At 38.3% G+C, this 25,524-nt stretch overlaps 2 protein-coding genes across 3 annotated transcripts in view; one reads left to right on the forward strand and one right to left on the reverse strand.

The window, feature by feature from the left end:
* Window positions 1–4,043, reverse strand: part of brinp2 (bone morphogenetic protein/retinoic acid inducible neural-specific 2) — a 79,530-nt gene extending 75,487 nt beyond the window's left edge. The window contains exons 1-2 of the mRNA XM_079451878.1: window positions 3,878–4,043; window positions 3,348–3,753 (exon numbers count right to left, since the gene is read on the reverse strand). The gene's annotated coding sequence lies outside the window, so the exon portion shown is untranslated. The remainder of the gene's footprint in view (window positions 1–3,347; window positions 3,754–3,877) is intronic.
* A 7,353-nt stretch (window positions 4,044–11,396) lies between these two features.
* The window catches only part of astn1 (astrotactin 1), a 187,347-nt gene continuing 173,219 nt past the window's right edge, over window positions 11,397–25,524 (forward strand). The window contains exon 1 of one of the 2 annotated variants that reach the window (XM_079452416.1): window positions 11,397–11,997. In XM_079452416.1, coding sequence (XP_079308542.1) covers window positions 11,706–11,997 — 292 coding nt within the window. In that variant the 5' untranslated portion in view covers window positions 11,397–11,705. The remainder of the gene's footprint in view (window positions 11,998–25,524) is intronic. The other variant, XM_079452417.1, reaches the window with a different exon arrangement.

The following is a 25,524-nucleotide window of genomic DNA, read 5'->3' on the forward strand; positions in this document are numbered from 1 at the left end:
TAAGCACTAATATATTTATCTGGTGAGACAGTAGAGATGTAATGTATATATAAATACAGCCGCAGAAAAAAATTAAGAGACCATTTAAAAATAATTCCAGTTTTTCTAAATGCACTGTTTATAGGTATGTGTTTAGGTAAAACGATCATTTTTGTTTCATTCTGTGAACTACACACACTATTTCCACATTTTAAATATAAATAAATATTGTTTCTAATTTGCATTTATTTGCAGAAACTAGAGAAACGCGTCAAAACAGCAGAAAAGATGCTCTGTATTTTTGTAGCGGTGGGTTATGGGTTGTGCCGGAGGTAAATGAAAAACCTTCATTATCTAAACAGCACTGCTTCATACAGTACTTGAAGCGATGTCTGCAAATATATGCCCTTTTATCAAAGTGCTTCAGTTTGGTCTGGGCAGGGAATTGCCCAATTCATTTAAATTAAAATGTCCCCTCCATTAAAGGAATAGGCCAGGGATCCCCTTTTTTAAATTGGAACTACTGAAGCTTATCTAATGAAGGACTTAATACACCACATGATAACCAACACGAAAGACTTAATTTAGTCACCCTGGTAATTCCTGAACACTAATGAGACTGTACACTCAAAAGTGTGCTAAATAAATTGACCTCTTAATAGTAAGGAATGCGGTACAAAGTTAGTAAAAGAGATCAATAATGCGTACGATTATGCTGTATTGTATCGTCTTTGAAACAAAATATAGAATCTGAGTTATTCCTTTTTTGTGTGCAAAACACTAAAAGCATTATAAAATAGGATTAAAATGTTTGTTAATCCCCTTGTCAGCATGACACACATTAGCAGTTTGAAATAATGCATTTCCATTTATTGATCTGGATATGCAAAAAAGCCACAGATCAGCATTTGAACTTCAGCTGACATCACTCAGAAGTTTCATTTAAAGAAGAGTTTAGATTGCAGGGTTATTAGACTGTGGTTATTTTGAGGATTTAATTTAATTACGCATGCTAATGAGGCTACAAATGACACGTTCTTATCTGAAGGCAACAAAAGTGATGAACCAAACATTAAAATACATTTTCGTGCATGATTCTTTTTTGTAATGCCAGAATGTGCACATTGCAATATAAGACACGTTCAATTTGATTCTCTACGTTGTCAGTGTCTTTTATTTGTGTAGTCCAATTTAAAGCCTTCAGCTAAACATCTAGTTATTTTTCAAAACATCCTACTTTCCCACTATTGTGCCAAATAACTTACTAAATTAATAAATTACTTGCAACAACAACAACAGAAAAGGTGTTTGCTAAAAGCCTATTATAAGTACTGTTATAAAGCTGGCACATCTTGTACGTGGCAAAAGACTTTACGCTGAAACCGGAAGAGTTCATTTCAGTGTGGCCTTTATGTTCCCATCTCTCTACCTTTGTCTATTTTTTGTGCTAAGCCACGCAGACTCCAACCAGCATTCATTTTTATTTCGTTGCACATACGGGTATATTTTAAACCCGCTTTGCATTTGTTCTTCCTTTGAGACAGTAAATATTGCTTGAGCAGATCAATATTTCTTATAACTTAATTTTATACACACACACACACACAAGCAGTGTTCCCATTGGGACTGAAAATGGAATTTGGTCTTTAACACTTTAGATAGCTCTGTGGGCTTCTTAACCGGGATAGAGCGGAACACATCTCATGTGTTTGCATAAGCTGCACATCACAGATGCAGAAATATTCAGCATCGTCGCCTCACCGTACAGATTAAATCATCTCTCACTGCATCAACCGCTCGCGCTTGAATGTCAAGTTGAATGAATAGACCTCTGCGAAACTCTCCAATAACAGGATCAATATTGCAAACTGATAATCGTTTGGTCATCTCCACTTGGAAGCAGAGCAATTTATTTTATGCAATAGCTTTGGCACAAACAGCTCATAAATAAACCGGTGTATCGGTTGGTGTGTTGATGTAAAGGGCATTGCTCCCTCTGTAGGCCAAATGAAGAATAGAGATCTGCCGGGTAAAGAAAAGCACTGCGAAACTCTTGTCCGCCTATTTTCCCGTCTCCAAAGAGGGCTGTTTTTTTCTGATTGCTTGTTATGGCAAATAGTCAAATGCTTTAATATCAGGCGCTGGTGAATAAGTTAGATTAAAAAACAATCTGCCCACACAAAGGTGGTCTGCTGTGTTTGTTGTGAAGCCCAGCAAAACCACAACAGGAATCAGTTTTTCCAGAGTGATTCATACTGCATCCTACTGTTAATCCAAACCAAATAAATTGGCATAGTAAGACTGAGCAAAAGATCGAGGAAGTGGGAAAGACCTGAACATCTTAAATATTTCTGCAAGATATTAACTAGAAAGCTTCTTTGTATATTGAAAGAAAAAAGGAGCATTTCAGATTCTCTGTCAACAGTTCAACTGGCAGCATGTGTCAGAGTGAGTAAATCGGATTAATGTACATGTGTGAGACGATGGACTGTTCATGGAGACCCGGTTTACCCTTTCCATCACTCTGCACCACATGCAGCCTCAGATAAGTAAAAAAATATCAGGGAGCGAGAGGACCGAATCAGTTCCTCACAGTGTCCAGGCAGCCGTCCAATCCAAACTGTCCAGGAAACCGTCCTGCGTGTTGCAGTAGCCCCGGGGCGATTCGGTTTCAGCTCTTCGCTGCTGTTCGTGTTTTCTCTGTGCTTACGTTCAAAAGCTTAGGAGCGAGGGAAAGTTTGGAAAGGGAGCTAAAGACTTCCGTGTTTCAAGAGAACCCCTCCGGGTTATTGTCGTTGCATAAGGAGACGGAAACTCTTGGGGCGAGCTCTAGATTTAGATCCAGAAAGCTTTGTTGGGTGAAATTAAATCTAGTTTAATGAGATGGAGGCAAATGCCCTGTAGTAGACAACTACAGTAGTTATGATAAAAACCTCAAATGAGCTCGGGCGGCAACATGTATAGCTTATCATCAAATACAGGCTGGAGGAAGTAGAACACGGCTAAAAATAACTACACACAGAAAATGAAAATGCAAAAATTCATCGGTGCATGCATCCTGCAATGTTCATTAACATATAAATGAGAGCATATGACTGTCTTTGCATTTCATGAATTCAATATCGCCTCCATCCCAAACTATTTATCTGCCTCTTATGTTAACGTCAAATTATATTATCCGAGCTTTGGTAAAGGATGCACCCATTTCCATAATCAGATAAAAGAAACCAGCGTGCACAGATACCAATACATGGCAGTGACGGATAAGACCCCACAAACACTTTAACGTCGGCGCAGTGAAGCTCGCTAAACCACTCTGGGAACACATTATAGATTCTGCATTCAGTGAACTGTCAGGCTATACTCACCCCGACTGTGAGGGGTGGTTCCTGTCCCGACGGTGCTTGTATCCGATCAGCTCGTAACACCGTGTGACTCTCGGTCCGATCTAAATGGGAAGACTGCAGACCCCCTGACGTACCTTTACCTCCTCCGCTGTGATTCACAAGGGTTCACCGGGCAGTCAAAAGGGTAATCCAGGCATCGTATTGACAATCCTTGCTCCAGAGAGAGCGTGCGACTAGGTGCAAACCTTGTGGGCGAAGTTCTTCATGCATGTAAGCAAAATGTTGCTTTTCATTTCGATCAGTTCAAAACTGAATTGAAACTTTCAAAGCCTGTTTTTCAGACAGAGTCCCAGCGGTTTGTTGGCAAGCCAGAAAGGAAAGTCAGAGGTGTATTTCTGATTGATCTTCTTCCTGATCAATTTGTAAGCTGCAGCAAAATAAGAAGGACAAAAGCAGAGAGAAGATTAAAATCAGAAAGATGATAAATCCATACGAAGCTGCGTTCTCCTTTCAACTCGTATGCATTGTCCATCCAAGTAAAGAAACTGCACCTGTCTCGGTTCATTTGTGACATCCAGCATCTGTTTCGTTGTGTTTGTTTGTATGTGCGTGCCAGAGAGGAGCTGCCCGTGTTGTAGACATCACTCACTGCCAAACCCCAGAACAGTCACCACGCGCAGAGGAGAGCTACTCCAAGCCTTTCAGGAAAGCATCTCTTTCTTTTCAACAAGCCTTGTCCAACTGAGACCAGTAGCCACGCCCCGTCTGCTCTGATTGGCTGAGCCCAGCAGGGAGCGATGTGAGGGAAGAAGAGAGAGAAAGGGGAGAGAGAGCACGTGCGCGGAGGAAAGGATAGACTAGGCACTGAGCCCTGGAGGGACAGGGTGGCTAATGAAAGCGAAAATGCTTTTCTCCCTGAGCTTTATACAAATTTGTCTGCAACAAATTTGTTGTGACTCCTGGCAAACCGAATTCGTACTGAAAAAGTCTCCAGTTTTTAAGAGACGTATCTTGTTCTTTATACAATAAAGCCAGAAGTCAGATCGTGTCAGCTTGTGTGTTTCGGATATCTAGAGAATTGAAAGATAAAAAGGGATGCTTTCATATGACTCATTTTGACATGGCGGACTATTGTAGGTCATGAACAGTATAGAAAGAACTACTGATCCTATTGAATGATGTGTTAAATATGTTATGTATATTTTGCAACAAGTAGGTATAAGATGTTATGAGGACATTATGACAATATGTATGCCAAATGTAAGTGTACCATACCATATGAAAACAGTTACAATTATTGTAATGTAAACTGTTAAAATCTGTACATTTTTATTATAAAAAAAGAACCCAATGTCATGGCGTGGCATAAGCTTGAAATGTATTCTTGTTCATAGACACAAATTTCCCTCTATTTTTGTGTCATTCAGCAAAAATCCTGTTGACACGAATAATGTAATCTGCAGTTATCTAAAAAAATGAAATGTGTTGAAAAGCTAATACAATCTGTGTTCTCTAACTATTCCACTATATATGTACATTTGTATTCAGTGTTTTGCCCCGGCCTCAAAATCATGATAAACATGGTAGTTACCAGCATCTGTCAAATCACGATGCTGACCTACAAACTAAAGATTAAGTTTTATCTTCGTGTTAATTTAAAGAAAATATTAGACAGCAAAAGGACCGATTCTCACAAAATGAAACAGTCACACTTTTTCATCGAACAAAAATAAATTTCCATAGAAACGTGCAGACAAGACTTCGGGATACAGTAGTTTACAGTAGTACATTCTGTCATGGTTTAATCACCCTCAGGTTGTTCCAAACCTCTATATGTACATTACTTTGTTCAGTTTAAGACAAAGCAAGCGATTTGGAAGAATGTGCACACCTGACTATCATTGTGCCTTTATATTTTTTTGTTGTGTTGAACACAAAAGAAGATATTTTGAAGAATGAAAACAAACAGTTCTGGAACACTTTTGACTACCATTGTCATTTTTGTACAATGGTAGTATGGTAGTCAGTGATGTCCCAGACATTCTTCCAAATATCTTTCTCCGTGTTTAACTGAACTAAGTCATTTATTACAGGTTTGAAACAACTTGACAAATCATGACAAAATTTCAATTTTTCGGGTGGAGTATCCCTTTAGTCCCAGACCAAAATTAACCGGACAGTTAAGGTTTCAGCGCCATAGATAAACATTGTAAGATCCGTAGCTCTCACCGGTTTTGTGGTGTTTATGCTACAAAGACGATAAAACGATGTGCCTGGGGTACCTGTAACACTAATTCCAGGTGTCCTGGGAGGATGAGAACTGGATTTATTTTATTCAATTTCCTATACCTGCGCACCGTTCCTAAATTTAACCGATTCAACTCCAGTCCCAATGAAGACAAGAACTTCTATTTTGTTGTTGTCATACTTTCACTAAGGTATAGTTTTCATCTGCAGATTGTCGATGTCATCTTATGCTTCAGTATCGTATATCTGGTTAAAAACGGTTAAGTTAGTGAGTCCATGCAAACATATAAACCTAAAATCTAACTGTTTTCACAACATGTACTTTGTAGGTCATAAACAAAGGTCTACATTTCAGTGTCTCCACATATTAAACTGGTTAAATGTAAATTAGTTTAATCCTATCCTGCGGTACATGAACAGCCGATCCTAGATGTTGTCATCTACACCGTAACACGAGGCTTCTCCCGCTTGCATTGTGATCTTTAAACCCTCGCTTCCAAAGGTTTCCAATCTGAAAGACATTAGGAAGTCCTGTCGCTTGTCCGAGTTAGCAACAGAAACCAAGGGGGGCGGGGCTGCTACGGCAGACCTCAGTTTCCGGTTGTCCTCCGCCAGAACCGTACAAGTGTGTAATTTTAAATATTGTTTCTTGAACAAAGCACAGATCTGTGATGTATTAATGGGTGTGGAACAATGGTTTTGACAGGAGATTACATAAGAGGCTTTTGTCTGTATTAAAACCCACGTTACTGGGTTTTGGGTGTTTCAAACCCATCATTACACAAGAATGTTTCACACTTTATAACTTAAACAGCTGAGTGAAGTTTATTCCATCAACATTAATGATTTACAATGTGATATAATGTACTTCACTGAAGTATTGTTGACGTATACTCGTGCACATCCAAAACCTCAAGCATTTTTCTGCTTCGAGCTGGAACGTGTCCTGCATATCATTTGTCTCTTCTGCCTGGGCTTGATAAAAATAAGCTCTCTGTTTGTTCCCCAAGCATTGCGTTTCTGTTTGCTTTTTAAACCTTAACACTCATATGCATTTTCAAAATTCTCAGTCTAAAAGAAAGTAAAACACAACTGTTGACACAAGCAGCGACACTATATTAACAGTTATTGCAAGGATACAGCGCAGAATACAGCTTCTCTGAAGTCTAGTCTTCGTCTTTTAGAAGTTTGTTGGTTAGTTTTAAACAAACAAAATATTACAAGTAAATTTTTTTCTCGATGGTCTTATCCTTTCAATTGAGTCTGAACGTATTTGACGTGTTTATTTCCAATCGCTGTTCTATCTGCCACAATATTAGCGAAAAGCGAGATTTGAGAGGCAATTTCAGGCAACACTGTCTGAAAGATCAAACAAAGCTCTAATTAAGACATCATTAACATTACAATCCATTCAAAACAACAGTTGCAATAATATTCTCTGTGTTAATGCTCTTCTATTTGAAGCGTTATGGTCCGTTTCTGTGCACAGGGTTATATTGTCAATTTAATGGTGCTCATTTACCTGCAAATGAAATATCAGGAATACAATGTTCTTGTTTTCCCAGCTTCAATGTCATGGCAGCCAAGCAAAGACAATTAAGGTGTATAGATATGTAAATATCGCAGGACACCTCACCAGTGTTCAGCTAATGACATTTTCAGCTCCGGTTTGCTTTATTCTCAAGTCGTCCCAAATTAGAAACCGTAATGACCAGCAATAGGCCACAGATGGTCAAACTCCAGGGTACGTGAGTCTCCTGGTCTCTCTCTGCTCCTTGCAGCATCACTTTTACGTGCCAACAATACATTACCTCGCCAGCTGCCGCGTGCTCAAGGGACTAATCATTGCTTTGAGAAGGTCAATCCATGGCAGTGTTCGTCAGTGAGATCATTGCCCGCTCTGTGTTTGGAGAATGGACAACTGGACAACAAGGGTGATTCATCTTTGGGGGCGAGGGGGCAGACACTTCCCGTCGCTATTTGTCTTATGACGTGAGGTGTAAAAAACACTCGGAGGGTGCAATCTCTGGAGAGAAACCTGGCGGACTTTGCAGTCAAGTCCTCCTCTCTTCATCAGGACTCGCCTGAATGACTTTCTGATGTTCAAGAGATAAATGATGTTCGTTGAGTGAAGAGAGATACAATTTGAAAAATGGCTGTAGATTCGTGTAATTGAGTTAACTTCGTGAAACTAGGCAAAGCATTTACAGGAATCCTGAATGAATGCTGTGTATGTAAGGGCCATTTCTTAGAATCTAATTGTAAATCGCTAACGGATGAAAAGTATGTTGTTCTTGTGCACAAGCGTATGATCCTGGTAATATTTTCATCGCAATTTTCAGAAAGAATATTTTACTTCAAAATGACGTCTGCAAGCATGCAGGATGTAAACATCACATAATTCTTCCTACATATGATTGTCATTCTGGATCTTTTGAAGTCTTCTTTCAATAGTTGAATGGCTGTCTGGATATAACAAATTGATATAAAACATGCGTGGATGGAAAATAATATTTAGTCCATACAACCATGCTGAAAGAAGTTTTGATGCAACTTCATGAAATATTAACATATTTACATGTAGCGGCCTGAATTTATTATGATGCATTGAATTTATTGGAGTCGCCCTAAATATTCAGTCTTTCTCACATTTGAGGGATGTTTTGTTTAAGAAAGAGCTTGTGTATCAGGACATGAGAAGTGCAAATATGTTTTCAATTGTATGTCAAATTTAAGAATGTCAGCTCTGATGTGTAAAGACTTGCAGTTTGGGGCAACAGTTACAAACCTGTTCTTTATGTTGCTGAGAATGTGTAAATTAAGACAAACTCGTAGTGCAAACACAAGTTGGAACTTACAACCTCTCACTTCTGGCATTTCAAATCACGCGCTTTGACTTTTGCAACACTTGAAGCTGCAGAGTTTCTTCTGTGTGCTGTATCAGCAGATTGCGTGAAGTGCTTCATCTTTTTCTCCGGGTAATTGGTTAAGAGCAACACCTTGTACGTGAGGGGAAGAAAGTCTCTCATTTTGTCTAACATCTGGCCCATATTACTGCTTACACATGTCTGGAAGGACATCTGCCAGTAAACAAATTACCCATTTCACTGGAGTATGGTGTTTTTAATAGACCGCGTTTCAGCAGAAGCGCACTATAAAAAATTTAAAGAAAATGTGTTTGTGTATATGGACACGGCTGGTAGTACAACTACTGAACATGACGTTCTTTTAATGCTGATGCACTAATTATTCTCCTTTCCCAGACAGATGTGTATGAGAAATACATGGGGATTATTTCGAGATTCCTAAAGCCAACAAAATCTTTGATTTGCCAGCAGTGCTTGTGCATGTTCTCCCAACGAGTTTTATGCTTTAAAATTGTTATGCTATTGTCTGTGTGCTGAATTTGTTTTTCAAAACCCTTTGAGAAGCTTGTATTTGACTTTTTAAATGAATTGGAGAGACGACATTGTATTGTACATTTACAGTATGATTTATTCTTAGAAAAGAAGCTTATGTTTAAACCCTGCTAGGCACTATTTAAAATGCTAGGATATTTTATCAAACATAAGAACAATATTGTTGGATCATAGCCTTTGAGAGAGAGAGAGTTGCGTCAACTCCGTTGACTCCAATGGAACAGTTTTTTCACAGCAATGGCGGTTCATGGATTCTCTTAATAGTTCCCGGAAGTTAGCAATGCATGGAGCTGCGGCTAAACAGACCAAATTGAGGTAAACTTTTAGCTCATTTATAGACGCAAGTCATTTAATGAATAAAAAAATGAAAGAAATAAAGCATTTAAAGAGAAAACATAACTTCCTGGAATCATCTGAAGGCTCCATGAATCACGTGACACGCGCAAATGTTGAACTTCCTTTGTCCCAACTCTCTCTGTCAACGGCTCTGTGCTAGATATAGGAAGATTGAAAATCCCTGAGTGATAGCTGCTTGGAAATCATTTGTCATGTCAAATACAGCGTTCAGTAAGCCTTACAGAAAACATATGAGAATGTTCTTCTTTTCTAAATCTGACGACAGATTTGTGTGATATTTGGTTGTCGTGGGAAATGCAGAGGGCTATTGCGATGTAAACAAATGCATATTCATTAATTTCTCTTGTCACAAAAAAGCTCTTCTCATAACATCACGCTTTAGTCAGAGTCCTTTTTTTCTCCAAACACTTGCATCTCTGCTGTTACCGTATGGTGTAATATCAGTTTTTACAATTCCCTCAAATAAGATCATGATTTTTACAGTGTATTTTTTTCAGAACTGTCATAACAGAACACACACAGTTAAATGACGTGTGCTTGACTGCACGGCGCGCAACCATCATGTATTATTACAGACATACAATGTATGCATTACATGCTTGCTTGGTCTCAATGTTTGTGAGTCTAGTTGACCCCCTAACTTATAGCCATATGTATGTTTATTTTATTTCAACTACTGTACAAGCAACTTAGCATATATGCTTAACAACATTTATAAAAAATTGCTTGTAGTTTTTAAAAAAAATTATAAAATAATTGTATCTTTTATAATTGTGTGCGGTTGAAAAGAATTGCATACTCTTTAGTAGGCATCGGAAACAAGGGTAAATAAATCAAAGGTGACCTGGTCTGTGGAAATCGTTGTATGTAACCGGGATAATAAAGCATTTGTGATTTTGGTTTTGTTTATAGTTGGGCGTTTTAGTTTTTCTGTGTTTTGATTTATTTCTTTATTTATTAGGATGCCGTTGTCATTCCACAGGCTTTTTAAATCTGTGTACACATTTGCTTCTTGGCATTGCCTCTGATGTTAAGGGACAAGGATTTGTGCCTTGTCTGGTTTGATTGCTTAAAACATCCAGTTGAGTTCCAATGCAGCTTAAAATGGAAATAAACAAGAGAGGCTTTGGTGTTCGCTGTTACCATGACATTAATAATGATGATAAAAAAATAATCATCATACTTTTTACTTTACAGTGATAATATTGCACTATAATCAAACTTTGCTGTAAATATCAATATCGAGCACTCTCTCTCTCTCTTTTTGAGAGCGAAAAAAGTGAATTCTGAGAAGACTAATGCTTTCACATTATTTTCACCGTCCACCACGCCTCTGCCTTAACATCGCTGTTGGATATGTGTAAAGCACAGGCAGCAATGGCTTAAACTAAAAGGACCCTAAAAGATATCACAACAAGACCACAACTGTGCCACAGACCGTCTTCCCTCCACCACCCTCAAAGTTCAATTATGGAGCAGGTCAAAGCTGAAATGAGTATTGTGCCCTTTCATCACAAAAGTGCTTCACACTTTGCTAAAGCTTTGCTTCAGTGCAGGAGTAAGCTCACGATTACACAGGGAGATCATTCTTTGGGGCAGACTGCACTGCTTCTTTCTTTCCTTTCTTTTTTTCAAGCGTGCAGCTGCTGTTTGCTTCAAAAGATGCCTTTGGCTTCCAGGCTTGAAAGTTCAGCTCTTAATTTCTCAATGTTCAGTGAATAGTGCGATCATAAACTGAGATTATTTGTCTACTGACTGTAATGTTTTGCATTTATTCCAGATTATGAATGTATTCTTTGGGGATCGTGCAGTAGAGTTTGCTCTGTGCCATAATTCAAATGTAAAAAAGTCAATGAATAAATTACAAGCATAGTTTACAGGAACGTATGGGACATGCATGGCAAGTTAAAACAATCTAATAAAATAATAAAACGGAAAATAATAGTAGGCTACACTTCATGAATTTCACAAAACTAAATAAAGCAGAAATCACTCATGGGGGTCACATAACTTGCTTCAAAATGGTAATGTACCATCATTACACTCTGCAACAAGAAAAATCACTGCAACAAGAAGTCCAATAACGGGCTCCGATGCTGCGGTGATCCGCCTCTCTCGCCTCTCTCGCTGTCATCACTAAGCCCGGTTGTGTTACGATGACAACAACAACGTTTAGCATTCGAATGAAGGAAATCTGACTCTTAAAACCCGCGCACATCTTTTATTTTGACTCGGACAGCACGCCCGGAGACAAGCGCGTGTATCCAGCGCATCGCCCGCTCCTCTGCCTCCAGCTCCCGGTGCGCCTCTGCCCGACTGCCGCAGAACGCGGAGCCGCTGCGCTTTCTCCTGCAAGATGCTACCGCCACAATCCGCTTTCCTCCTCGGCATTTTGTGGATTGCCGTCCTCAATCCCGCCTCTGTGCGATGCCTGAACGGCGAAGAAGATCAGTCCCAAGATATGGAGTGCAAAATGAAAAGCGTGACCGTATCAGCTCTGCCGTTTTTACGCGAGAACGACCTGAGCATCATGCACAGCCCGTCGGCCTCCGAGCCCAAGCTGCTCTTCTCCGTCAGGAATGATTTTCCCGGCGAGATCGTGGTGGTAGACGATTTAGAAAATACAGAGCTCCCGTACTTTGTGTTGGGTAAGTGCTAAATATTATGTGGACCTCTCGTTGAATGTTATTGTGATATATTTATTACTATTACTATTAATAGAAGTCGCAGGCCTGCTACAGAAACTGAAATAGGTTCGTTCTTTGTAACCCGACAGTCGACACAGTGGGGTTTTTTTTGTCCTGAATGATACGCGGCTTATTATCCAAACGAAGCGTGATGCTCGTGTTTTGTGCAGGGAGGCAGACAAACAGATGGGTTTTTATCATAAACATGTGTCAAAGTATGCAGCTGTGCGTCCATGGATGAAGTGGTCACTGTCCGTGTCAAAATCTCATTGCAACTTTAACCTCTAGCGAACAACAAAACAGTGTATTGTTTAATTTATTTTCCAAAAATATATATCTATATTGCTTTATTGCAAACAGTGACTAGTTTAGGAGTGTAACTAGCCCTAACTTTTCAGCCTCAGCTTCTAAATTCATGTAATGTCTTCAGAAGTAGTTTGGAGGAGTTTGTGAGCGGCTGCTGTCCATGGTGCTGATGTTTCACTCACTCTGAGGTTCTATAGGAAGCAAGCGAGTGGACAGTTGTGTAAGGCACTGCCAGGCAAACAATATGGACAGCAGACGTGTTCTGCAGTGGACGTGTCTGTCATAGAAATGTCTGACAGATATGCTTGGGTTGACTGTTTATTTGAAGACGTCGCGGCGGTGTCAACAATGTCATATCGTATCTCACTTTGGAGGGACTAGGTTAGACAGGAAGTAGGCATGTTTACAGGACTAAAACATTGTGTGTGACTTTTTTTACATATTAGACAGAGATAACTACTGTATAACCATTTACATGCTATTTTACCCAAAAAATAAACATAGTGGTGCTATCAAAACACTGCCTTGTTTACAATATGTGAGCACTTTGAGCAGCCTAATGATATAGTAACACCGGCTGGGTCTGAAATCACCCGCAATGCCCTCATTCGCTATCCCTTACGTGAGTTTACTGATACACTGTAAGAAAAAAACACTATTATGTTTGTGTTATTTGTGCAAGTTTTGTAAGTATTCTTTTCATTATATAACGGTTGGGAGGTTGTTTCGGATTTGCATTTTGCACAACTAAGTCCTTCGTTTAGCAACCTTATAGATTCTACTCAGAGCTACAGTTGGAAATTGGTGCTGCATAAAATCTAATAAAATTCAGAGACAATGATAAAAACGTGGAGGCAATAATAAAAAATAAAATAAAACCAATAATAGTCAATGTAAATGTGTCAATGTAAATGTCAATCTAAATACGCTACCAAACTTTTCAATAAAGGATACATGTGGGAATGGCACGGTTTGATCAAGTAGAGTAATATAGAATGCATGAGGACCTGCATATTTATAAGTAGAAATCCTTATAGTCTAGCAAACTAGATTTTCAGTTTGTTAACAATGTTCAGATACGAATGTATTTTTTTATAACAAAGTTCTCAGTAGTCAGAATTCAAGTAGGCTCAGCAGTTTAAAGTGCCAAAACACTCAAAAAGTGTGGGTTCTGCAGAAACATGCAGGTTTTTATAGGCCAAAACTGAAATTCTTAGCCTTACGGAGACTGGGATATTTTTTCCTATCCATGTTTATTGTAAATTATATTGTAAACAAATTAATCTATAAAATGTATTAACGGTTTCAGTTTTTCGAGTGTTGCGTTTGTCTGTTCACATACTGTATATAATGTTTATTCACAGTTTGCTGTTTACTGGCAATACTGATGAAACATTTACATTTACACATTTGGCAGATGTTTTTATCCAAAGCGACTTACATTGCATTATCCTATACATTTATACATAGATATGTGCAATCCCCTGGGATCCAACCCACAACCTTGCCTTGTTAACGCAATGCTCTTACCGCTGAGCTACAGGAAAGCTACACATGATTCATAGATCATATGATCAGTACTGAGTTGACTTTGAAAGTAAAGTATTTTTATTGCCAGTGTTAAAATACTACATATTACAGTATGTACGTGGGCCATCTGCAGGTTGAGGCTTTCTCATTAAACGACTACTGTGTTATTGCTTGTTTTGAGTATTAGCTCAACCCAACAATGCTGCCTCGATCCAAGTTTAAAGCAGTTCTATCTGTTTGACCAACCAATAACATGTTTGGGGAGTGTTTAGAAAACCAGTTTCTCTTATAAAAACATCTGTTATTTTAGCAATTTCTCTTTCTGCCCCCAGCGCTCAAGAAATGACAGACTTCCTTTAATACTTTAAATGTAAAGCTTGGTTTGTAATTTAATTTAAACAAACTGCATCTTCACTTACTAGATAAATCTCACTTTTACCAGATAGTCTCCTCTACTCCTTCTGCCGCTGTCTCACAATAGCTCTTTGTTTGCGTAAGATTAATTAGAATGATCATGGAGAGTAATTTCAAGACAGTGTTATAAATGTTGCCTTAGGTATTCGCACGCCTCTCCCTTTGCTCCGTGGTCTTGTTTTCTAATACAGTCTTTACAGAACAGCCACTAGTCTTCGAACAAGCCATTTTTAATTGGATACATTACGGTAATTGGTACAGTTTACAAATGTACGTGCCGTGAACACAAGCGCTCACTTTCTCTCGCTCACACAACCGCTCGCATACCTATAGCCGTGTGCACGCATACCTATAGCTTTCTAAATAAGCACCATAAATTGCAGTTGTGTTTGATCATTTCTAATACAAACTCTAAATGAAATTGATAAACATTATCAGTTTAGTTAACTTTTTTTATTTTAATACACTGTAGCTAAACTAGCTACTTTCCTTCTGAAACCTTGCATCTCCATGTTTGGTGATTCACATTTTTCGCCATAAATCATTATTGTTATTCACAAATAAAAGTATTGTCAACTTTGAGAACACAGTATTTAATCATTTAAAAAGTAAAGTGTTTTTTCCATTTCCTTAATAACAGCAAACTTGGACATCCGAGGTTTGGACATTATTTACATATGTTTTGTCACAGCTAATCACATACAACCGGGACATTGTTAAATGTACAGCACTTAAATAAATTACGTTTATTCTCACATAACATTTACATTTATTCATTTGGCAGACGCTTTTATCCAAAGCGACTTACAAGTAGTTTTATACAGTGTCACATTACTGCAGAGCAATCAGGGGTAACATTCAAATCGTTGAATTCGCTTAAATATGATGAATTCAAAACACAGTGTAAATCCATGCCCAAAACACAATTGAATATGGTCACAAATCATTGATTTAATGGTCATAATGGGAATTGTACTGGTTTTACTGTAAACTATAATACTGCTATGTGAGGTTTTCTATTGGTGGGATTTTATCTGGAAGATTTGAAGTATTAAATCCTTCTGAAATGATGCCCAAAACACACTACAAAAAAATATTTTTTTAATAGAAAAGCTAATACAAAAGCTGATGGTATTTTTATGGAAACCATTATAATTTCTTTGATGGTTACTATTGCGTTTCCCTGTGAAAAAACAACAGAAAATCAATAGCTCTCTAAAACAGTCTGATCTCCATTAGAATACCATTGCAACCCAGTAGCATTTTCAATTATAACCATTAAGAAATTCTTTTTTGTAGTGTGATTTAGGCATTATTCCAGCAGGATTAAACATCCCACCAGTAAAATCTGTCATACCAATGGGTAGGCTACCATTGCAGTTCCCATTAAAACCAATACAAATCCTTTAAAACCAACTTCTTTAATGGTTTCTAATGTTTCTGTTTCAGCAGGGAGTGTAGAGCAATAACACACTATAGAAAAGAGAAAAAGCATAGAGAAAAGCACTTAATCTATTGTCTTAGTCTATTTTTTATATTTTGGCCCCAAATATACATTGATCATCATTAATCAAAATAGATTTCCAAATACTGTTTGTAATTCTGTAATGATCAAGTAAGATTTATGTATGAACAACAAAGGACTGCAGCCGACATGACGGCCCACACAGAGATCCTATACCATACATACATGCAAAAAGCCTACAGAGCTTATCAATGGGCTCATCATTGATTATGTTGTCTGAACTCTATTACAGGGCTGTGCACAATCAAAGCAAATACAGTAAGATATAATGATCCATGTTATACTCTGAGTGAAATCCTGGATTTAGAGCTGAGCTTTACTGCGTGTTTGTCATGCGCTTCTAAGAGACGGCACAGGGAGATTGTGTGGCAATGAAAGGATTCCATGGCAACAGGAGCCGGTGCTTAGAGGATGCCTTGAAGAGTGGTGACATTCCGCATCCAACTCGGGAGAAAAACAGCCATTCTACCTTTAACTACATCTGGGGAGAGTTTGAATGCATATTCTGTTTTATCTTACAATCGCGAGCCTTTGCTGTTGAATCCCATCTCTGTCACAATCCGTATCTGTTCATTCTTTTTGCCAAAAAACAGATCCATGGGCTTTGCACAGTGTGATTACAGTTGTCTCAGAAAATTCCATTGTTGTGCCCGAATCATAACATTGGGAACATTTTAATGACTTCAAATGCCACTTTGGGTTATTATATACCGTGTTATTTACCCAGCACCGTGACGGCAACTGAACAAATGTACGTGCACAAATTCAAGTAAAATGGATGTTGTCCGATTCTGCCTTCCGACACGTTTATGTGTTTACAGTGTTTATCTGACTCATGTCTTTCGCTTTTGAGTATCATCATTTTCCAAACAAACAAGCCTTTAAAAGAGAAATATTCAGGAGCTAAAGCAAATCATTTCGATCCGTCACTGATGTTTTTGAATCATCCTTCGGATGACAGTGTTCGAATGGCTGTGTATCAAAGCTAACCCTGAGATATACACAGAGGAACCAAACCCATTTATGCGTGCTCACGTGTTGCCAACAGGGGCAGGGCAAGCAAACAGAGCGAGCTAGACTTTGGCAAACTTTCTGTATAGAAGAAACGATGTTTGCAGTCACAGAATGTGGCTGTAATGTATGACACACCACGTGCTGTGGAGAGCTCTTTAAGCAAACAAGCGGGACCAATGTCAAGAACCTTAAAAAGTGATTTTATTTGATACTTTTACATTTTAAAGTTTTTAGTGATTTAATGACGGGGTGGCATTAGATGCCTGTTTTTAGGAACCTTAACCTTTCAAATCACATTTACATAAATGCAACTTTCATTATTCATGGTGGCATATTTAACACCCGGGGCCACAATTATCATCATTCTCCAAAGGTTTTACTTTCACTTTAGTAGTTTTAGCAGATAAAGTGATGCACCCTTTTGGCAGTATTGTGTGGTGTATGGAAATATCGGCTGATGAACTGAAACCCTGAAGCTGTATGCGGACATGTGATGTTTACATACCTGCATGAATGCTAATAGATCGCAGAGACAATTAAATGGCCCCCATTGGTTTTTGCTTTGCATCAAACTTTTTACACACTTTGCCTTTTTAATATTAACTTGACAGTGCGATGGACAGGCAACAGAACTAAGCATGTGCAGCAATCGATGTGAGTCTTTTTTTCTTACCTGGAAGTGTTTTAAGTTGATTATGTTTACACGCACATATATAGGTATTTATTTATTTACGGACACACATTAAAGCGACAGTTCACCCAAACATGATTGTTCCAAATCTGTTCTTGGCCACATTTTACTACCATAGTAGGAAAAATTACACTGGTAGTCAAAAGTGCTCCAGAACTTTTTGCCTTCCTACATTCTTCAAAATATCTTCTTTTGCGTTCAACAGAACAAAAACATTTACCAAGCAATGTTTCCTACTATGGTTGTCAATGGTGGTCAAGATCTGTTTGGTTACAAGCATTCTCCCAAATATCCTTCTCTGTGTTTTACACATTTATACAGATTTGGAATAAATTGAGGGTGAGTGAATTCTCATTTTTGGGTCACCGTTCCTTTAATAGCAGTCTTAAGATTCATCTTCCAGAATGTCTTTCTCCATGCTTTACTTTTTGAGAAACATGCAAAAATGATCAGAAATGTCAAGGGTGGATTTGATGTGAAAAACGTTGTATAGAGTGTTGAAGAGGATGAGAGTGACCCACAGGGTGAGGAGGATGCCTAATGGACACTCTCTCCCACCTCCACTCAACGGGTACTTGAACCAAGTGTATTTTTTCCTTTCCTTCACAAGCCACAGTTCATCATCTCCTCAATTTGCTCATCGACCTTGACATTCTTCCCATTTTCACAAAACTTTGAAGAATCCATGAATGCCATTAAAGAGAAAACTGTGCAAACGGACAAGCATGGAGATAATCAAGAAGTTAGCTCCTTTGCATAACCTTAGTCTAAAAGCTCAATAATGAATGAACCCGGCTTGGCCCAAATAAGCAAGGAAAACTTTACATTAATAGCAGCTTGAAATTGTAAAGAAGGGAAAGTTTTGTGACATTGTGTTGTTTCATCATTGATTCTGTGATGTGTATTAATCGGCACGCCAAACCTAAGGACTGGAGCCTACAACATTTGTACATTTCCGCAGTGTTCCTGGAAGGATTTTAAGAATAAATTTAACTGTTTTGAAATGTAAACTACTGCCCAGCTCCTTCCCTGGGTCTTAATATAACTATCATGTTTCTGGTTTTGATTCTGTTGGTAGTTCTCACATACGCACAGGTTCCAATCTCTCATTTCCTCTCTGACTGCTTTCTGCAACTGAAAAACATAAAGACAAAAAGCCCATAGATGAAAGGTAAAAAAAGTTTCCTGGATTGCTTTTATCCTCTCAAAAGCAGTGGTTGAATGATTTTATGTTTTTGATGAAACATTTCAGCGGCTGTACATGATACGATACAGTAATGTGCAAGTTTTGTCTTAGGATAGTATCAGATAGTGTGCGAGAGACTGAGAGCTCGGTGAAAACGTTTGAGTGACGACAGCTCTTGGCACAGTGGGAGTGACCCTATTTAATGCCGAACCAGGAACGGAGTGTCTTTCATATCACTTTTCAAAAGAACACCCTCTCTCCATTTCTTAAATGTGCTCATTTAATACTTGGCTTGCACTCCTGAACTTTTTTGCTACGCTTCCCCCTTTCCATCTTTTTCTATCCGGACCACATTGCGGACAAAGGAAACATTCTATTATATGGATTTCACACTTTTTTTGCAGCTGTGCTGCGCAGCTCCGGCACCTTTGGAGAGGCCCAGGCTAATGAGATGACACTGGCGGCACACTTGCCTGGTCACGACGAGAGCTGAGATAAAATAGAAGGGCTTACGGTGCAGGTAATGGACATTACTGCTACAGAATGGCACTGTGAGGTCATTCAAGCTACATGCTAATGAAATGATGTGCTGGGCTTGATGCCTGCTTTCTTTACCCCAAAGAAAAAAACGCCACTTTTAATGCCATGTAGAGATAAAAGTAGCATGCTTTGTCACTGGCTACAACTTACCCGGATAGCTGGTTTGAGTAATGCTGTTGAATTTTTCTTTAGCATTTATACAAATATTGTGCCATAAGCGTGCCATAAGCATATCTTTTCTAAAACGATGATGTCATCACCCCAGCGCACACAGTTTATACGCATGCTTCAAGTCGTCATCTCCGTTTTTTGTGTTTTTCCGCGGTAGAATTACAGCGCCACATACTGATTTGGCATGTATGCTACATCGTTTTGAGTCGGTTTAGCGGTTGCGTGCTTACACATATTTATTCATGAGACGATGCTGTGAAAAGGAAAAGAAAGATCAGATAGGGAAAGCTCTGGCCTCATACTGCATAGGGCACTCTTAAAATGCTTATTTAATAGACCGTAACATACTAATTCACATTCAGTATGTAACACAGATCTATAATGGCTGTGACCATTGCAGAACAGTGCGATCAAGTCGCATTTCTTCACCTTTATACCAAAACACAAAGGCGCTGTCATGTTCCATTTCCAACATTCCCTCTGCGCCAGTCGCCAGTAGTGTAAAGTGAACAAATAGAAACTCGAAATGGTGGATGAGAGTTTGGCCCAAGGTCAGATTAAGATGGTAACATGCCATTGGAGAATCGCTGCAACTGTCTGCCATAAGGAACTCTGGATCATCTGAGGTGAGTGAGTGCTCGGGAAGGTCAGGTCATTGTTTTTCATTTCGTTCATGAGATATACTTTGGTTTGAAAGCACAGCCCGACTCCCAGCTCAATTCAGTGCGATATTTGTGTGCAGAATATTATATTAAAGCCTTCCTTTCTTCTGCCGTCTGCATCGCTGAGCTGTTGACTTGCTGTTCTCGTCGGGATTGCAGTTGCGTCGCTAGATACCCAAGGCCCCTGCAATAATGTCTATAATTAGATCAAGTTTACTTAGAGGTTTTTTTACAGCTTGCTGTGACATCGAAGCTAATATGTCAAAGCAGAGTTCATGCGATGCTATGATTATTGTAGGTCTGCCTTGCTTTTAACATTTTCAATGTTTCCGATGGCTGCTTTGACTAAAATGAAACGTCTTCATTTCGAAAAGGTGCTGCTTTGGGAAAACTTGAATAAGACAAAGAAGCCCTACTTTCAATGCTCCGAGCTGGTTCACGGAAACTTGTGATGATGTGAAATGACATTACTTGGAGGTGACAGGATTTTGATCGCTGGATTGGTTTGGGTATGTCATTTGTTAGCACAGATGCAGACTGTATCGCCAAACGTAATACCAAACCAATGTTGAAAAGTTTATTTTAAGTCATAGTTCACCCAAAAATGCTCACCCTCATGTCATTTCATATCTGTATAAATGACTTTGTATAACTGAAAACTGCCAACATTCCTACACATATCTTTATTTGTGTTTTACAGAACAAAGAAATGTATACAGGTTTGAGCAAATGATGACAGAATTTCCATTTTTGACCGAACTGTCCTTTATATCTCCTGAAAGAAATAATGTACCAAATTTCTGTCATTATTTATTCACCCTCTTGTCATCTGAAACCTGTATATGACTCATTTTTATAGTGCAAAAATAATTTATATAAGATATTTCGATAAATGTATTGTATGTGGTTTTGTGTCCATACAATAGAAGCCAATGTTGGCCAGTGTTGTTTGGTGACCACATTCTTCAAAATATCTTCTTCTTTGTACTGCAAAAGAAAGAAAGTCACATGAGGTTGAATAATAAATGATGAAAGATTATGGTTTCGCAATTAGAAAACTGACATGAAATGCAATCAAAGTTACAACTGGAAGAATCTAACAAAGGAACTACTACAGGGATTTGAGGTCTTAATAATGGTGATAAATCTGTCTTTAACCCTGTTCTGACCAGAGGTTAAATGAACAGACCTGACATTGAAGCGCACACCCACTAGCCCTGTGTGAACATCTGTTATTAAAGGGGAAGGAGAAACCGTCACGTTACCATCAGGGGAAAGAACAGACAGGTGAAACTGTCCAGCGCTCGGCTAATTTCCAGAGAAAAGCGTGAACTGCCACTTTGACTTCTAACCCTACATTTGAAACCTTTTATTCATCACATTAAAACACCTTGCTCCTGTCAGTGTAGATGATACAGTCAGCTGGCTCTCAACTTTAGACACTGGTGAGAAACATTAAGACATCTAGAAAACTCGTACCTTTTGTTTAATTCCGTGATCTGGTTTTTGGGTAAGCTTTTTGGGTTTGTCTCCAGAGAGCATCCGAAGGCTTGAGAGCTTTTTTTGCCATGACCTAATGAAACCCGTCTTTGTATTGCTTGAAGGAACTATGCATTTACATTCTGTTACATGATTTGGATGCTTTCGAGGAATCCTAACTCTTTGAGGATACAGCATGCCAACAATTTTTAAATGCTTTCCAAAAGACATTTTTCCATGAAATTACATTTTAATAGTTGTGTAGCGACAAAACATTTAGAGAATTTTTATGAGCTCCAGTAGTAAAATGACTGTACATGTTTTGTGTTTTAATGGTCCAATGTGTTATTCTTTGGATAAGAAATCCAATAAAATATACATAACTGTGTCTTCAAGCGTTATGTTTTAATCACCTTAGAATTAGCCATTTCTATCTATATACACGTTCCCTTGCATGGAAATGCTGCTAAATTTCATACACTGGACCTTTAAAATATGTTTTATCTTCATTTTGGACCAAGTCTGATTTATCAATTTCTAGAGCCAGCTCAGTGCTTGAATGAAATGAAATTGAAATCAATTTTCATCATTCGCATGGTCAAAACAAAGGCACCTTTTGTACGATGGCTTCATAATTTGGCACAGGAATAAATCTTTGTTGTCGATGAAAGTGAACTTAGCTTTCAAGTATCTAAGGAGCATGAGGAGTCTACATTCTGAAAGGTTGCTTGTGCTGTACACATCCAGTCACTTGACTTTGTCCCTAGTGGCGTGATTGTGAATTTACCACCACCTCAATGTTGTTTATTCCAAGGTATTTTGTAAACAAGGTATTTTATTTTCAGTTTGAAGGAAAGACAAATTAACTCTTTGCATGATTCATGTCATCATTGAATCAAACAGAGGAAATGGACAGCATAAATAACACACAAGCATACCCTAATATCCTTAAAATACACCTTGGCTGGAGATCGCAGTGTGCCGTGAGGTTAAATATAAAGCTATAGATCCCCGTAGAGGAGACATTATCCAAGACCTGGTGTGCTTGCCAAAATACTTTCATCATCAGCATTCATCACCACTTTAAAACAATCATTTTAGATGACTATTCTGCGTTAGAGAAAATAGCCTCTATCACATGAAAGCGCTACCCATTTTCCATAAACATAGGTCATTTTCCTTCAACAGTTTAATCTTGGCCCCCATCTTTGGCACTTGAAACCCGTTTTCATCATTCTTACAGTTTTCCTACAATAACACGCTCTCTTAATAGGATGATACATTTTCAGAAAATATGATCAGCGCTACCATTATCGTTTCTCCACATAATAGATCCCGCTGTCATGCTCATCATTAGATTTAAAACAAACACTTTTCCTGGACGCCATATGCGGCGACAGATGTCATCACGCAGCTCCTGACGGGGAAGACAGACGAGCTGTCTACATAACTGAAGCTGAGAAATTGTAATTTAAGGGAAACATTGGTGGAACACTTACGTTCTCTACATGACCTTCATCCCAGATTCATTCGTCTGTGGAAATGCTCCAGAGAGTCTGATGTATGCAAATGTACGAGAAGGTGGCACACCTCTGGCAGGGGTGTCTGAGAGGTTTATTAGCGCTGCCATGTCATTGGAGAGAAAGGTACTTCTTTATTCTCACAATCGTATTTACCGTAGTTTAACTGTGACATTTACGATAAAATTATGTTCATATAAATAGTGATCAGTCTGCAGTTTTTACACTTCTTATATAATAAACCCATGGTTATCTTTCTTAAGGGCTCATGGGAATTATTGCTTTAAAATCATATTAAATAAACCAATATGATTTTTTCTACATACTGAATTAAAATGTATTTCACACAACGTTGCTGCAAAAAAATGTTTAACCTTGAAAGGATTTCTTTTAACCGAGGTTATATAAAAAGCTTTAGTTAATGGAAGTCGGAAGTAATTTTATGAAACTTTGTCTTGACTGCAATGTGAATTAGCCTCTGCATTAGATTTATTTGCCATTTACTTAAGTCATTCAAATTATTTTATCATGAAATGCACAACACACGCATTGTTATAAGTGCATACCTCAAAGATGTCTAGTGTTTTTCAGTCTTTTTGCGGAAGCAATTTAACCTCTTTAGGAAAAGGAGAGAAATACAAATGTGAACGCAGTCTCGGGCAATTTCACATGAAGGTCACATTAATTCTCCCGACACAGCCGGTTGGCCCATGGTAAAAAGTAATGTTGAACACGTGTTTTTCCAAATAGCAGGGGCATTCACTTCTGTTTATTTAAAAAAAAATATGAAAAGCTATAAAATAGACTACGCCATATGGTATAGTCTAAAGGATCCCACGTTTTACACATGTTTGTGTTTACACTTCAAATCATAAACAAAAATAACATTTGTAACTTATGTGTTGTACTCCAAAGAGCTTTCCTCTTTTACAGATTCTCAAACGTGCTGAATGTCATGCATCAGGAAGTCAAATGATATGTATGGATTAAGTCCAGATTCGTTCCAGATATTTTTATAAAGTCATCTATTAAAAGTCATTAATCTATTATTGCAGTGAGATCTCCTCTATTCTCAGTTAGGTCCTCCAGGAGTCCTTAGGCGCAGAACTACATCAATAATAAAGGAAAGAGATAATCTTATCTTCAAATCTGGAGCCCTTATTAGTTCAAATGAAACCCTCCAGTACGTCTAGGGCACATGCTGTCTCATCAGAATGACATTATAGTTTGTGCAAGAGACATTTTCCCACACACTTCAATCCCAAAATAGTATTTTCATGAATAATAATGTAAATAAAATCATACGAAACGTACAATACTGTATATATTGTCTTGAAAATGCGATAATCTTTAGGTGATTTGGGATCGAGTGCTAACAGAGAACATGGAAAGCAGTTGAGCTATGAATTGTTGCTGTTTTACCTTAAATCTGAACACTGTCTTACTAAGGAAGATACGTTTAGTATGTAACAGTAGAAATGGTTTCTGACTCGCACACAGTTCCAACCATCGAGACTAATTGGTCATGCACAGTGGGCACACTGTTTTCTGACAGACTATAAATTATTAAATAAAAGATGCATAGTTTTAGAAGTGTAAAACTTCAGTGAAGTTCCTCCGAGTCACACACGAGGCCTTTCCACCCGTATAAAATTACGCATCATCGGCCTGCTTCAATATTAATGTTACGTAAACTTAATGACTTGGAATTATAGCATTAGTTGCTGATGTGTGCGTTATTATACTTCATCATGATATCAGCGACAATTAATCAATACCTTTATTTATATCCCGGTTCATTTAAAGCGCAATATTGAAAATACAGCGCTAACTGAGACGAAATGAATATTACACTTTCTTTCGCGCGTGCTGGTCTCTAAGTGAGAATAATTTGGCCCCCACAAATCTGCTTATTCTGTCTCTACTCACTTATTTGTGTTTTAATGCGATTCCTTTTTTTTTATTAAAATAGATGCACTCAGTGTGTACAGAATTTGTTGCATTTGAAATAAAACACCCTTGCATTAAATGTTAATCTTCTTCGTCCGGGAAAGGCTGACGTTTTGAATGCGCTCGTGGTCTTTTAAAACATTTCTCCACGGGGGGCTGTAGTGCTAAGTGCATGTTGTCTTGCGTTTTGCAGTATGAGAGCGTTTTAGTGTTCTTTGTTTTTTTTTGATTACATAATTGTTTCATTAGCTCTTTCTGAAAATAGTCGCTTGGTAAGTCGAAGACGAGATGCGTGTGGGCACCTCTGGTGAACGGGGACGGTAAATATTAGGTTAATTGAGTCTGTTACAGTAGCACTTAGGGCTCAGATCTGCCATTCCATATTATTTGCATACATTTGGAGCACGGGTGCAGTCTAAGGAAGAGAGAGTCCCCGATGGTAAAGCAGAAGGAATTGAGTCTTCATTGCTCAGTGGGTGAGTGAACAGAACTTAGAATAG

This window comes from Barbatula barbatula (genome assembly GCF_947034865.1).
Source record: "Barbatula barbatula genome assembly, chromosome: 3".
NCBI lineage: Eukaryota > Metazoa > Chordata > Actinopteri > Cypriniformes > Nemacheilidae > Barbatula > Barbatula barbatula.